Source organism: Tursiops truncatus, chromosome 13 (assembly GCF_011762595.2).
Source record: "Tursiops truncatus isolate mTurTru1 chromosome 13, mTurTru1.mat.Y, whole genome shotgun sequence".
NCBI classification, from domain to species: domain Eukaryota; kingdom Metazoa; phylum Chordata; class Mammalia; order Artiodactyla; family Delphinidae; genus Tursiops; species Tursiops truncatus.
In genome coordinates, this window is record NC_047046.1 from 24,569,507 (window position 1) to 24,584,272 (window position 14,766).

The following is a 14,766-nucleotide window of genomic DNA, read 5'->3' on the forward strand; positions in this document are numbered from 1 at the left end:
CTGGAGCCCCACGGAGGCCATTGCCGCTTCCCGGAAGCGCGCGGCGCTCGCCCGCCCGGGCGCGCCGCCATGGGCTTCCCGTGGTATGGCTTCGCCTGGACTGCTCATGTCTTCACCGCCAGTAGTGCCCTGGACGTCCTGGTGATAGTTTCGTACGGTGTTGGTCCTGGGCATCGCGCTGTGGGTACGTGGGGCCCGGGGGCTGGGGGGGTAGGCCTGGACACCAGATGGGTTCGGTCCTCACCTGCCTGTCACCTGATCCCCACCTCACATCCCTCTCGTTCCCGCCCCTGCACAGCCCTCAGCCGGGACCTCTCCACCCTCCCTGCGCCACCTGCTCCCTACCGAGAGTAAGGGCACGTCCAAGCCCATCTTCCCTCCCCACCCCACAAATAAACGGGTCAGGCTGCCAGGTGCCCACCGCCTGGAACCCAAGCCGTGTGTAATATGGGGTCGTTGTTCTGATCGATCGTCGTGATGGTGGTGGCAATAGTGACAATTACCCATCCTTCGGCGCTAAAGTGCCTGGTCTGTGCTGAGTGCTTTAAGTGTGTCACATTTTCACAACCAGGCTGTGGATTACAGATGAGGAAACAGGTTCAAAGAGGTCAAGTAACCACAAGGGAATGATGGAGTGCAGATTCGAACCTAGAGCTGCCTGATCTGACGCATGAGCGTAACCACTGCCCAGCAAACAAGACCTCAAAGGTCACATGTAATTTAGGGCCCTAAGTGTTCACTTCGAATTTGAATTGGGCGCTTATATATTCTACTCTAGTATAAGGTTCTCTTAGTAGGGTGGCGACTGGGTCTCCTTTACTACCATCTGCCCGCTAGCACTTAACCTGTAGGCACTCACAAAGGTGTCTCGTAACTATACTCCCCAGGGCCAGGCAGTGAAAAGCCCGAGGGCAGGTAGAAAGGCTTTGGCCTGTGTCATGGTATCGCCCCTCGGCTAAGCTGTTAACCGTCAGAAGCCTCTCCTCGGCCTGCTTCGTAAGCAAGAGTATCTGGTGACAGCGCACCATTCGCTAGCTAGTGGGAGAGTTCATTGCGGGCTGCCCCCACCCAGCTGAGGCTTTCATGCCCATGTGACCTTTACTTTGGGGCGCTTCACCAGGTCACAATAAGGATCTTACTGTGCAGAATCTGGTCCTTCAAAGCAAGATCACTGGACAGCCTTTTGAGTGCTTACCATGCTGTGAGTGGGCAGATAGAGTAATGGAACTATGGTCTCCATCCTCTTAAGAGAATTTCGTATCTCTCCCAACTGAAAAGAAGTCGGAGGTATTGATATTTATCCAGATCATTCAAACAAACGATTTTTTTCAAATTGGTCTCAGTTATGAGAAACATCCTTCTAGGTGGCCCAGGCCGGGCTCTGAGTAGTGGGCACTTTGGGATCCTTCCCCCAGCTGCTCTCACTGAATTAGGAAGCCCCCACCCAACCTTCTTCCGGGTCTAGTTGGGGCCTAGGTGTGGCCAAGGTCTGAGGACCCGTAAGCCATCCGGCCGCTTCCAAAGGAAACCTACTGTTCCTTCTGTTCTTCTAGGAGCCATAAAACATGTGCTGTTATCCAGAATGCTTTGATCTTTTTCCTTCTTTGTATTGTTATTTTTCCTTTTGTCCTTTTTAAAACTCATATATTGTTTTTAATCACATGCTCACTGTAAGGAGTGAGGAGATGCATAACTGTCTAGAGGAGTTATGGTTCCTCCCTCAGCCATTCCCATCCCTCTGAGGTACCCAGGGCCTGTGTGTCCCTCCTCCCTTCTCAGTGCTTACACAGACACATAGGTAAAGGTTTTGCGTTTTTGTCTTTACAAAAAATGTGATCGTATGATACACATTACCCTGCAGTTTGTTACTACGTGATGTGGAGTCCTTCAGGTCTATAGATAGAGATCTAGCTCATGGTTTTTTGTTTTAAATAAATAAATTTATTTATTTATTTGTTTATTTTTGGCTGCATTGGGTCCTCATTGCTGCACCCGGGCTTTTCTCTAGTTGTGGCGAGCAGGGGCTACTCTTTGTTGCAGTGCACGGGCTTCTCATTTCAGTGGCTTCTCGTTGCAGAACACAGGCTCTAGGCATGTGGGCTTCAGTAGTTGTGGCACACAGGCTCAGTAGTTGTGGTTTGCGGGCTCTGGAGCTCAGGGTCAGTAGTTGTGGTGCACGGGCTTAGTTGCTCCGCAGCATGTGGAATCTTCCTGGACCGGGTCTCAAACCCATGTCCCCTGCATTGGCAGACGGATTCTTAACCACTGCACCACCAGGGAAGTCCTAGCTCATGTTTTTATTAGATACACAATAGTCAAACACGTGTGTGATTCAGCTCTTCCCTACTCATGACACTTAGATTGCTGCCAGGTTGTTGTTTTTTAATAAGATTTTTTTTAAATATATTTATTTATTTGTTTGTTTATTTTTGGCTGCATTGGGTCTTTGTTGCTGCTGTTGTTTTTAATGTGTTGATGCTTTTAAGCTGTGTAGCATGGATTCCCGAAATTGGAATTTCTGGGTTGGAAGGGTGTGTTTACTTGAAATTTTAGCAGATATCACTAAATGGCAATCCCCAAAGCTTGTTGAGATTTACATTTCTCACAAGCAGCATATGAGCACATTCTTTCCCCAGGCCTTCACCAGCCTGGTTTGTTACTACTAATTTAATTTTTGTGGGGGTCCCAGGGTGATGAGTGAGTAGTGGTATGTTACTGCAGCTTTGATTTGCGCTTTCCAGATTCAGCCTCCTATGAGATTGACCATATTCTTGTGAGCCTGTTGTCCTTTGATCTTCCTCTTCTGTTGAATAGCCAGTTTATGTGCCCATTTATGAATTGAGTTGTTCGACTTTGCTTTTATCACCTTGTCTGTCATTTGAGTTGCCAATATGTTTTTCCTAAACTCTCATTTTCTAGAGCAGTTGTTCTCAACCTCAGCACTACTGACATTTGGGACCAGGTAATTCCTTGTTGTGGGAGGTCTGTCCTGTGTGTTATAGGATGCTTAGAAGTATCCCTAAGCCCTGCCCCTTCACAGCCAAAACTGTCTCCAGACATTGCCACATGTCCCTTGGAGGAGTGGGGCAAAAATCACCCCTGGTCGAGAACCGCTGCTCTAGACTCTGTTACTGTTGTCTCTCTGTCATCTGATTTGTTTTCACTTTGAAGAAGTCTACTGTCTCTCTTTTCCTTTGCATCTAGATTTCCTGGCTTGCTTAGGAAAGTTTTTACCCACTTCAACATTGTACAAATACTATTCTAAAATTTTTTCTAATATTTTATAGGTTTTAAAAAATATTTAGGGAATTCCCTTATAGTCCAGTGGTTAGGACTCCGTGCTTTCACTGCTGAGGGCCCGGGTTCAATCCCTGGTCAGGGAACTAAGATCCTGCAAGCTAAAAAGAAATTTAAATGTCCAGAACATCTGGGATTTCCTTTTGCATATAATGTGATAAAGGAGTCTAGCTTTATTTTCTTTTGGTTCTTAAGCAAACCACCCTTTTCTCACTGAACAGAATTGCCCACGTTTGCACAGATGGGACTCCTGAAATCCTTCATCAGCTTCTGACCGCTGAGCCCCCACAAGGAAATCTTGTTCTTTGTTGCTGGTGCCTTGGCTCCTGCAGGATGTTAAAGGGGAAAAAACCTTACGCTTTTGTTTGTTTGTTTCCTCTGTTATCAGTCTCAGCCCCAAGATCTTTGAGAAAGTGGTGGATGCACCTTCTGCCCCAGCAGCCTGGCTGCTGTGGTTGGTGGATTATTCCAGAAAGAGCAGGGAGGAAGGAGGAGGCAGGGACATGTGCATAACCACCCTCTTCCCAGGACCTCCTCTCTTCCTGTCTGGTTCTTTCTTTAATGGGAAGACAGAGTGATTTTATTCATCTTAGAACATTTTGTAAATTCCTTTTAAAAGTTCTAATGCACCTCTCCCTACATACCGCTGATACCTTCCTTAAGAAAGGTCAGCTCTGAACATAATGGGCTCTTGATAAATATTTAGTGAATGGATGAAATGAGACTAACTTAATGTGTCTGATTTAGAGTTGTTCTTTGGTTTAAAGCTTTATGATGTGAAAGGACTCCATTATAAGGCAGATACCCCAGATGGTGGTAATAAGTTCACTTCTCCCACAGAAACACTTTTTTGTCAACCAGTGGTCATCCGTGGGTCCTGCTAGTCCTAGGCAATCCAGGAAATCCCCAGGAATATCTTTTGACAGTACTGGAGTCTGGGAATCAGAGCTGGGGACCTGAGGAGAGAGCCCTTGGGTGCGTTGGGAGGACATCATAGTCTTGGCAACGTGACTGCTCTCCCGGAAGAAGCTAGGCTGGTGTTCAGCTTTGCCATTCCCAGTCAATTGATACATTCGCTGAACCACTCATCTCCAAGACTCTGCTGGGAACCATGCGCTGGTTAACTATTGGGGGAAAAAATAAAGCAATATTATTTTCACACTAGTGTAGAGAAATGGACAGGCCCATGTGATCTCATAGCTGGGAGAGACCGTGGGCCCTCCTCTAACTCAGCAGGTAGAGACCTCTGTTCCTAAAAAGAATGAAGGGGAAATGGGATCTCTGCAAAGGACATTTACCCATAAGTGAAGGTCATCTGTTTGTGAGACCTGTGTCTTTGAAGCAGTTTGGTTTCTTGGATTCCCCCCAACACCACCCCTTTTTTTAAGGCTGTATTGTCAAGGAGTCGTGGGACAGTAGAAGACTTCTTCCTGGCTGGCTGAAATCTAGCATGGTGGCAGGTGAGTGTGCCTTGCATGTGCAGTCCAGTTTGGGGGCTGCGTGTGGATTCATTTATTCCTTTAATTTGGATGTCTTTTACCCCCAAATAATTTGAAGTTGCTAAATCAGGAAAGTCATTTCATTAGTACTTCCCTTAACTCTTCCATTCAGCTCAGCGTAGTTCAGTAACCATTACTAGGTGTCTGGTAGTACAAGGTATTGTTCTAGGTTCTGGGACATAGATAAAACATAGTGAGTCCTGCCCTCTGGAAGCACACAGTGTAGAGTGGGAGTCGGATGTGACTTCTTTTTTTGGTTTTTTGGTTTTATTTATTTATTTATTTTTATTCAGCAGGTTCTTATTAGTTATCTATTTTATACATGTTGGTGTATAATATGTCAATCCCAATCTCCCAATTCATCCCACCACCACCACCCTTCCCCCGCTCTCCCTCCTTGGTGTCCATACGTTTGTTCTCTACATCTGTGTCTCTATTTCTGCCTTGCAAACCAGTTCATCTGTACCATTTTTCTAGATTCCACATATATGCGTTAATATACGATATTTGTTTTTCTCTTTCTGACTTACTTCACTGTGTATGACAGTCTCTAGGTCCATCCACGTCTCTACAAATGACCCTTTTTATGGCTGAGTTCCATTGTATATATGTACCACATCTTTATCCAGTCATCTGTCGATGGGCATTTAGGTTGCTTCCATGACCTGGCTACTGTAAATAGTGCTGCAATGAACATTGGGGTGCATGTGTCTTTTTGAATTATGGTTTTCTCTGGGTATATGCCCAGTAGTGGGATTGCTGGGTCATATGGTAATTCTATTTTTAGTTTTTTTAAGGAACCTTCATACTGTTGTCCATAGTGGCTGTATCAATTTACATTCCCACCAACAATGCAAGAGGGTTTCCTTTTCTCCACACCCTCTCCAGAATTTGTTGTTCGTAGATTTTCTGATGATGCCCATTCTAACCAGTGTGAGGTGATATCTCATTGTAGTTTTGATTTGCACTTCTCTAATAATTAGTGATGTTAAGCAGCTTTTCATTTACCTCTTGGCCATCTGTATGTCTTCTTTGGAGAAATGTCTATTTAGGTCTTCTGCCCATTTTTTGATTGGGTTGTTTTGTTTTAATATTGAGCTGCATGAGCTGTTTATATATTTTGGAGATTAATCTTTTGTTGATTCATTTGCAAATATTTTCTCCCATTCTGAGAGTTGTCTTTTTGTCTTGTTTATAGTTTCCTTTGCTGTGCAAAAGCTTTTAAGTTTCATTAGGTCCCATTAGTTTATTTTTGTTTTTATTTCCATTACTCTAGGAGGTGGGTCAGAAAAGATCTTGCTGTGATTTATGTCAAAGAGTGTTCTTCCTATGTTTTCCTCTGTTTTATAGTGTCCGGTCTTACTTTTAGGTCTTTAATCCATTTTGAGTTTATTTTTGTGCATGGTGTTAGTGTTCTAATTTCATTCTTTTACATGTAGCTGTCCAGTTTTCCCAGCACCACTTATTGAAGAGACTTTTCTTTTCTCCATTGTATATCCTGGCCTCCTTTGTCATAGATTAGTTGACCATAGGTGCATGGGTTTATCTCTGGGCTTTCTATCCTGTTCCATTGATCTATATTTCTGGTTTTGTGCTGGTACCATATTGTCTTGATTACTGTAGCTTTGTAGTATAGTCTGAAGTCAGAGAGTCTGATTCCTCCAGCTCCATTTTTTCCCCTCAAGATTGCTTTGGCTATTCAGGGTCTTTTGTGTCTCCATACAAATTTTAAGATTTTTTTGTTCTAGTTTTGTAAAAAATGCCGTTGGTAATTTGATAGGGATTGCATTGAATCTGTAGACTGCTTTGGGTAGTATAGTCATTTTCACAATATTGATTCTTCCAATCTACAAACATGGTATATCTCTCCATCTGCTTGTGTCATCTTTAATTTCTTTCGTCAGTGACTTATAGTTTTCTGAGTACAGGTCTTTTACCTCCTTAGGTAGGTTTATTCCTAGGTATTTTATTCTTTTTGTTGCAATGGTGAATGGGATTGTTTCCTTAATTTCTCTTTCTGAGCTTTCATCGTTTGTGTATAGGAATGCAAGAGATTTCTGTGCATTAATTTTGTGTCCTTCAACTTTACCAGATTCATCGATTAGCTCTAGTAGTTTTCTAGTGGCATCTTTAGGATTTTCTATGTATAGTATCATGTCATCAGCAAACAGTGACAGTTTTATTTCTTCTTTTCCAATTTGGATTCCTTTTATTTCTTTTTCTTCTCTGATTGCCATGGCTAGGACTTCCAAAACTATGTTGAATAATAGTGGTGAGAGTGGACATCCTTGTCCTGTTCCTGATCTTAGAGGAAATGCTTTCAGTTTTTCACCATTGAGAATGATGTTTGCTATGGGTTTGTCGTATATGGCCTTTATTATGTTGAGGTAGGTTCCCTCTGTACCCACATTTTGGAGAGGTTTTATCATAAATCAGTGTTGAATTTTGTCAAAAGTTTTTTCTGCATCTATTGAGAATGATCATATGGTTTTTATTCTTCAATTTGTTAATATGGTGTATCACATTGATTGATTTGCATATATTGAAGAATCCTTGCATCCCTGAGATAAATCCTACTTGATCATGGTGTATGATCCTTTTAATGTGTTGTTGGATTCTGTTTGCTAGTATTTTGTTGAGGATTTTTGCATCTATATTCATCAGTGATATTGGTCTGTAATTTTCTTTTTCTTTGTAGTATCTCTGTCTGGTTTTGGTATCAGGGTGATGGTGGCCTTGTAGAATGAGTTTGGGAGTGTTCCTTCCTCTGCAATTTTTTGGAAGAGTTTGAGAAGGATGGGTGTTAGCTCTTCTCTAAATGTTTGATAGAATTCACCTGTGAAGGCATCTGATCCTGGACTTTCTTTTGTTGGAAGATTTTTAATCACAGTTTCAATTTTATTTCTTGTGATGGGTCTGTTCATATTTTCTATTTCATCCTGGTTCAGTCTTGGAAGGTTATACCTTTCTAAGAATTCGTCCATTTCTTCCAGGTTGTCCATTTTATTGGCATAGAGTTGCTTGTCATAGTCTCTTATGATGCTTTGTATTTCTGCAATGTCCATTGTAACTTCTCCTTTTTCATTTCTAATTTTATTGATTTGAGTCCTCTTCCTCTTTTTCTTGATGAGTCCCGCTAAAGGTTTATCAATTTTGTTTATCTTCTCAAAGAACGAGCTTGTAGTTTTATTGATCTTTGCTGTTGTTTTCTTTGTTTCTATTTCATTTATTTTTACTCTGATCTTTATGATTTCTTTCCTTCTACTATCTTTGGGTTTTGTTTGTTCTTCTTTCTCTAGTTCCTTTAGGTGTAAGGTTAGATTGTTTATTTGAGATTTTCCTTGTTTCTTGAGGTAGGATTGTATTGATATAAACTTCCCTCTTAGAACTGCTTTTGCTGCATTCCATAGGTTTTGGATTGTCGTGTTTTCGTTGTCATTTGTCTCTAGGTATTTTTTGATTTCCTCTTTGACTTCTTCAGTGATCTCTTGCTTATTTAGTAACGTATTGTTAAGCCTCCATGTGTTTGTGGTTTTTATGTTTTTTTCCCTGTAATTGATTTCTAATCTCATAGCGTTGTGGTCAGAAAAGATGCTTGATATGACTTCAGTTTTCTTAAGTTTACTGAGGCTTGATTTGTGACCCAAGATGTGATCTATCCTGGAGAATGTTCCATGTGCACTTGAGAAGAAAGTGTAATCTGCTGTTTGGGGATGGAATGTCCTATAAATATCAATTAAATCTATCTGGTCTATTGTGTCATTTAAAGCTTGTGTTTCCTTATTAATCTTCTGTCTGGATAATCTGTCCATTGGTGTAAGTGAGGTGTTAAAGTCCCCCACTATTATTGTGTTACTGTCAATTTCCTCTTTGATAGCTGTTAGCATTTGCATTTGCCTTATGTATTGAGGTGCTCCTATGTTGGGAGCATATATATTTATAATTGTTATATCATCTTCTTGGATTGATCCCTTGATCATTATGTAATTTCCTTCCTTGTCTCTTGTAACATTCTTTATTTTAAAGTCTATTTTATCTGATATGAGTATTGCTACTCCAGCTTTCTTTTGATTTCCATTTGCATGGAATATCTTTTTCCATCCCCTCACTTATAGTCTGTATGTGTCCCTAGGTCTGAAGTGGGTCTCTTGTAGACAGCATATATATGGGTCTTGTTTTTGTATCCATTCAGCAAGCCTGTGTCTTTTGGTTGGAACATTTAATCCATTCACATTTAAGGTAATTATCAATATATATGTTCCTACTGCCATTTTCTTAATTGTTTGGGGTTTGTTTTTGTAGGTCCTTTTCTTCTCTTTTGCTTCCCACTTAGAGAAGCTCTTTTAGCATTTGTTGTAGAGCTGGTTTGGTGGTGCTGAATTCTCTTAGCTTTTGCTTGTCTGTAAAGCTTTTGATTTCTCCGTCAAATCTGAATGAGATCCTTGCCAGATAGAGTAATCTTGGTTGTAGTTTCTTCCCTTTCATCACTTTAAATATATCGTGCCACTCCCTTCTGACTTGTAGAGTTTCTGCTGAGAAATCAGCTGTTAACCTTATGGGAGTTCCCTTGTATGTAATTTGTTGTTTTTCCCTTGTTGCTTTTAATAATTTTTCTTTGTCTTTAATTCTTGACAATTTGATTACTATGTGTCTTGGTGTGTTTCTCCTTGGGTTTATCCTGCCTGGGACTGTCTGCACTTCCTGGACTTGGGTGGCTATTTCCTTTCCTATGTTAGGGACGTTTTTGACTATAATCTCTTCAAATATTTTCTCAGATCCTTTCTCTCTCTCTTCTCCTTCTGGGACCCCTCTAATGCAAATGTTATTGCAGTTAATGTTGTCCCAGAGGTCTCTTAAGCTGTCTTCATTTCTTTCCATTCTTTTTTCTTTATTGTGTTTTGCAGTAGTGAATTCCACCATTCTGTCTTCCAGGTCCCTTATCCATTCTTCTGCCTCAGTTATTCTGCTATTGATTCCTTCTAGTGTATTTTTCATTTCATTTATTATATTGTTCATCTCTGTTTGTTTGTTCTTTCATTCTTCTAGTTGTTTGTTCTTTAATTCTTCTAGGTCTTTGAATTGTTTTTTTAATTTAAAAAAATTTTATTTATTTATTTATGGCTACGTTGGGTCTTCGTTGCTGCACATGGGCTTTCTCTAGTTGCAGCAAACGGAGGCTACTCTTCATCGCAGTGCTCGGGCTTCTCATCATGGTGGCTTCTCTTGTTGCAGAGCATGCGCTCTAGGCACGCGGGCTTCAGTAGTTGTGGCTCGTGGGCTCTAGAGCACAGGCTCAGTAGTTGTGGCACACAGGGTTAGTTGTTCCGCGGCACGTGGGATCTTCCCAGACCAGGGACTGAACCTGTTTCCCCTGCATTGGCAGGCAGATTCTTATCCACTGCGCCACCAGGGAAGCCCTCTTCTAGGTCTTTGTTAAACATTTCTTGCATCTTCTCGATCTTTGCCTCCATTATTTTTCCGAGGTCCTGGATCATCTTTACTATCATTATTCTGAATTATTTTTCTGGAAGGTTGCCTATCTCCACTTCACTTAATTGTTTTTCTGGGGTTTTATCTTGTTCCTTCATCTGGTACATCATCCCCTGCCATTTCATTTTGTCTATCTTTCTGTGAATGTGTTTTTTGTTCCACAGGCTACAGGATTTTAGTTCATCTTGCTTCTGCTGTCTGCCCTCTGGTGGATGAGGTTATCTAAGAGGCTTGTGCAAGCTTCCTGATGGGAGGGACTGGTGGTGGATAGAGCTGGGTGTTGCTCTGGTGGGCAGAGCTCAGTAAAACTTTAATCTGCTTGTCTGCTGATGGGTGGGGCTGAGTTCCCTCCCTGGTGTTTGTTTGGCCTGTGGCAGCCCAGCACTGGAGGCTACAGGCTCTTTGGTGGGGCTAATGGTGGACTCCAAGAGGGCTCATGCCAAGGAGTACTTCCCAGAACTTATGCTGCCAGTGTCCTTGTCTCCAGGGTAAGCCACAGCCTGCCCCTGCCTCTGCAGGAGACCCTCCAACACTAGCAGGTAGGTCTGGTTCAGTCTCCTGTGGGGTCACGGCTCCTTCCCCCTGGGTCTTGATGTGCACACTACTCTGTGTGTGTCCTCCAAGAGTGGAGTCTCTGTTTCCCTCAGTCCTGTCAAAGTTCTGCAATCAAATCCTGCTAGACTTCAAAGTCTGATTCTCTGGGAATTCCTCTTCCCGTTGCCAGACCCCTAGGTTGGGAAGCCTGACGTGGGGCTCAGAACCTTCACTCCAGTGGGCGGGCTTCTGTGGTATAATTGTTCTCTAGTTTGTGAGTCACCCACCCAGCGGTTATGGGATTTGATTTTATCATGATTGCACCCCTCCTACCACCTCATTGCAGCTTCTCCTTTGTCTTTGGATATGGGGTATCTTCTTTGGTGAGTTCCCGTGTCTTCCTGTCGATGATTGTTCAGCAGTTAGTTGTGATTCCAGTGCTCTTGCAAGAGGGAGTGAGCACACGTCCTTCTACTCCTCCATCTTGAACCAATCCTGGATGTGACTTCTTTTTACGCTATTAGAATTATTGCTTAGTGAACAAACTGTATTATGGTATTGATAAAGAAAATGGAAATAAAAGTAATTTTGCCACTTCAACTTTCTTTCTTTTATACTTTTATTCAGTCAGCAGATATCCGATGGGTATGAATTGCTCTTGTCTGGGCCCTCCATGTGGCTTATTCATGTGGTCGGTGCTCAGGCCTCCTCTTACCTAGCTTGGCGGTGGTGAAACTGAAATTCAGTCGTCCCTCCCACCCCACGTTGCCGCCTGGCTCTCCTCCATTCCTGCTGCTTCACCAGCCACTCGTTCGAGGTCCCCCTGGCTGGTTCTTTCCCATCTCCCTGGCTGCTGAATGCTGGACCTCCCCAGGGCCAGACCCTGGTGTCTCCTTTCCAGTTACACTCACACGCCTGGCGACATGGCATTAAAGACAACTTGCTAGAATGGTAGCAAGTCCCAGCTCTCTCCCTCAACTCCAGTCTTGTGCATCCCGCTGCCTGTTTGACACCTGACTAGAAAGGTCTGTCAGGTCTTGCACATGGAACATGCATTCTGCACATCTTCTACTCCTGCCGTCTTCCCTGTCCCTGAACGGCAACTCCATCCTTCTAGTTGCTCAGGTTGACACCCGTGGAGTAGTGTTAGACTCTATTCTCTCTCACCCCAACTTCCAATCCATCAGGAAGTCCTGGGACTCGATTTAAAAAACAGATTTGAAATCCGACCCCTTCGCATCAGTGCCTCCAGGCCCATGCTGCCGACACCCTCACCTGGATTGATTGTAGTAGCCTCTTCTCTCGGCGCCCTCCTTCCACTTGTGCTCCTCCACGTCCAACCTCAACAAAGCAGCTGAAGGGTCAGACCATGTCACCTGACTGCTTAAAACCCTCTGGGGGCTCTCATGTCACCCAGAATGAAAGCCCAGCCTATGTTAGGCCACAGATGATCTGCACCTCCTTACCTCTGTGACCTTGAACAATTTAGCCGTGCTTCTGCCTCAGGGCCATTGCCCCTGCTGCTCCCTCTGCCTGGACGCTCTCTGCTCTCACAGGTACCCTTGGCTTGCCCCTCACACCTCCTCAGAGAAAGTTGGCCCTGCCCACTGTACTGCACAACACTTCCTGCCTGCCTTCTTTCTTTTTTTTTTTTCAATTGGGGTATAGTTGTTTTACAATGTTGTGTTAGTATCTACTGTACAGCGAGGTGAAGTAGAGTTCCCTGTGCTATACAGCAGGTTCTCATTAGTTATCTATTTTATACATATTAGTGTATATTTGTCAATCCCAATCTCCCAGTTCATCCCACCACCCCTTTCCCCCCTTGGTGCCCGTACATTTGTTCTCTACATCTGTGTCTCTATTTCTGCCTTGCAAACCGGTTCATCTGTACCATTTTTCCGGATTCCACATTTATGCGTTAATATATGATATTTGTTTTTCTCTTTCTGACTTCACTCTGTATGACAGTCTCTAGGTCCATCCACGTCTCTACAAATGGCCCAATTTTGTTTCTTTTTATGGCTGAGTAACATTCCATTATATATATGTACCACATCTTTTTTATCCATTCGTCTGTTGATGGAGATTTAGGTTGCTTCCGTGCCTGTCTGTTTTCTAACCTTTCTTCTTCTCTGTAGGACTTTACTATTTATCACTGTCTATTGTGCTATAAAATAATCCCCTAATTTATCTTGTTCATCCTCTTCTTCCTAAGAGAATGTTAGCTTCATGAGGGCAGGGATTTGTCTGTTTTACTCACTGATGTATTCCTAGTATGTACAACACTGACACATAGTTGGCAGTGGACATTTATTAATAGTTACTGAATTAATGAAGGTACATTTAATGTACTAATGTCTTCCTAGGTCTATATAAACATAGGTAGGTAGATAGAGATATTTTATATTTATACACAGTTGTATAGTGTTATATCATATGGACATTCCACCATTTATGTAACATATTATTGGGCAATTTAGATTGTGTATAGTTTTTCATTATTATGATAAAGGTAGCAGACATTCCTAATAGTAAAAATAACTGCTTGAGTAATTATTATGTGCCTCTTCCAAGATTTTTTTTGCCTTATATTTGTTGGTGCTACAGTGTTTGGGTGCCTGTATGTTCTCAGTTATATCTTACTAGTGCATTTTATGTTTCATGGTTTAAAAACAAAACAAAAAAACCTCTGTCATATTTAATGCTTTTGGTATTGAATCCTACTTTATCTTATGTTAATATCGTCAATGCTGTGTTTTTTGTTTGCTTTTATCTAAAAGGCTTTGTTATTTTTAGTCTCTCTTAATAATTTGGTTTTAAGTGTATCTTGTGTCAAATATAGCACAGGATTTGGATTTGGATTTGGAATGGAGTGGCTATCTCTACTCAATTAAAATTGGTTTAGGAGGGATTTTGTTCATTTTAAATGCCTCTGGGATTTTTTATTTTGAAAGTAACATATGCTGGTTGTAAAAAAAAAAAAAAAAAAGTTACAATCCAAGTATGGAACTTGAGATTTTCTTACCATTCTATTTCTATAACCATGATTCCAGTCCCCAGAAGTATTTTTATATATATACTACCAGAATCACTCCCATCTATATATAAACATACATGTGCATAAGTGTAATATGCCCACACAAAATTTTAATGAGATTATATTATCAATATTGTTTACATTATTTTTTATCATTTCATAGAGTTCCTTTATCCTTTCTGTATGCTACATTGTATTTCATCATATTCATGTACCTTAGTATTTTAACCATTCTCTTATAATCAGTTAAATTGTTAATATTTTTAAATTACTTCAAACAGTGATGAAATTACACTCCTGCTAATATTTCTGCAGTTGCAAATAAGTCAGTGGAGCGTGTGGAGGGTGGCAACATAAGAATGCAGTAATACTTTTTTCCCTTCATCCCTTTTTACTTGGCTTCTAATTTATGGTTAGGGTTTGTATAGAAAAAATATGAATGGGAATTCTGCCCAGGGTATAATCCCTTTTGAGGAAATGTATTGATAAAATTCAGGTTGGGTTTATATTTGTGAGAATTAGTTTTTGAAGTTGGACTAAAAGTTCTGATCTGTAATTGTCTTTTGATTTTCAGATAGGTGCTTTTCTTTTTGCCTCGAATATTGGCACTGGGCACTTTATGGGCCTGGCTGGAACGGGGGTGTCTTCAGGGATTGCTGTTGGGGCCTTCGAGTGGAATGTAAGTAGTGCCTTCTGTAGCAGCTAACCTCCACCTTTATCATTGTCCAAATGAAACATAAAAACTTGCTTTCAACCCTGAGTAAATATTAAAGACTCCTTGAGAAGTCATGGAAGAAGGGAACCAAGTCTTTGATTTCTCAACAAGATTGTGCTAGTTTTCATTCTTCTTAGTAAAGTAATGAAGAGATAGAGAATGTTTACATTCCAAGGACCATAGGAATACAG

The 14,766-nt window shown here is 41.7% G+C and overlaps 1 protein-coding gene across 1 annotated transcript in view; it reads left to right on the top strand.

Annotated features, from left to right (window-relative positions):
* The first annotated feature begins 69 nt into the window (after nt 1-69).
* Nucleotides 70-14,766, top strand: part of LOC101329048 (sodium/glucose cotransporter 1-like) — a 62,117-nt gene continuing 47,420 nt past the window's right edge. Inside the window, 4 exon segments of the mRNA XM_033837916.1 lie at nt 70-155; nt 157-184; nt 4,686-4,757; nt 14,435-14,539. Coding sequence (XP_033693807.1) covers nt 70-155; nt 157-184; nt 4,686-4,757; nt 14,435-14,539 — 291 coding nt within the window.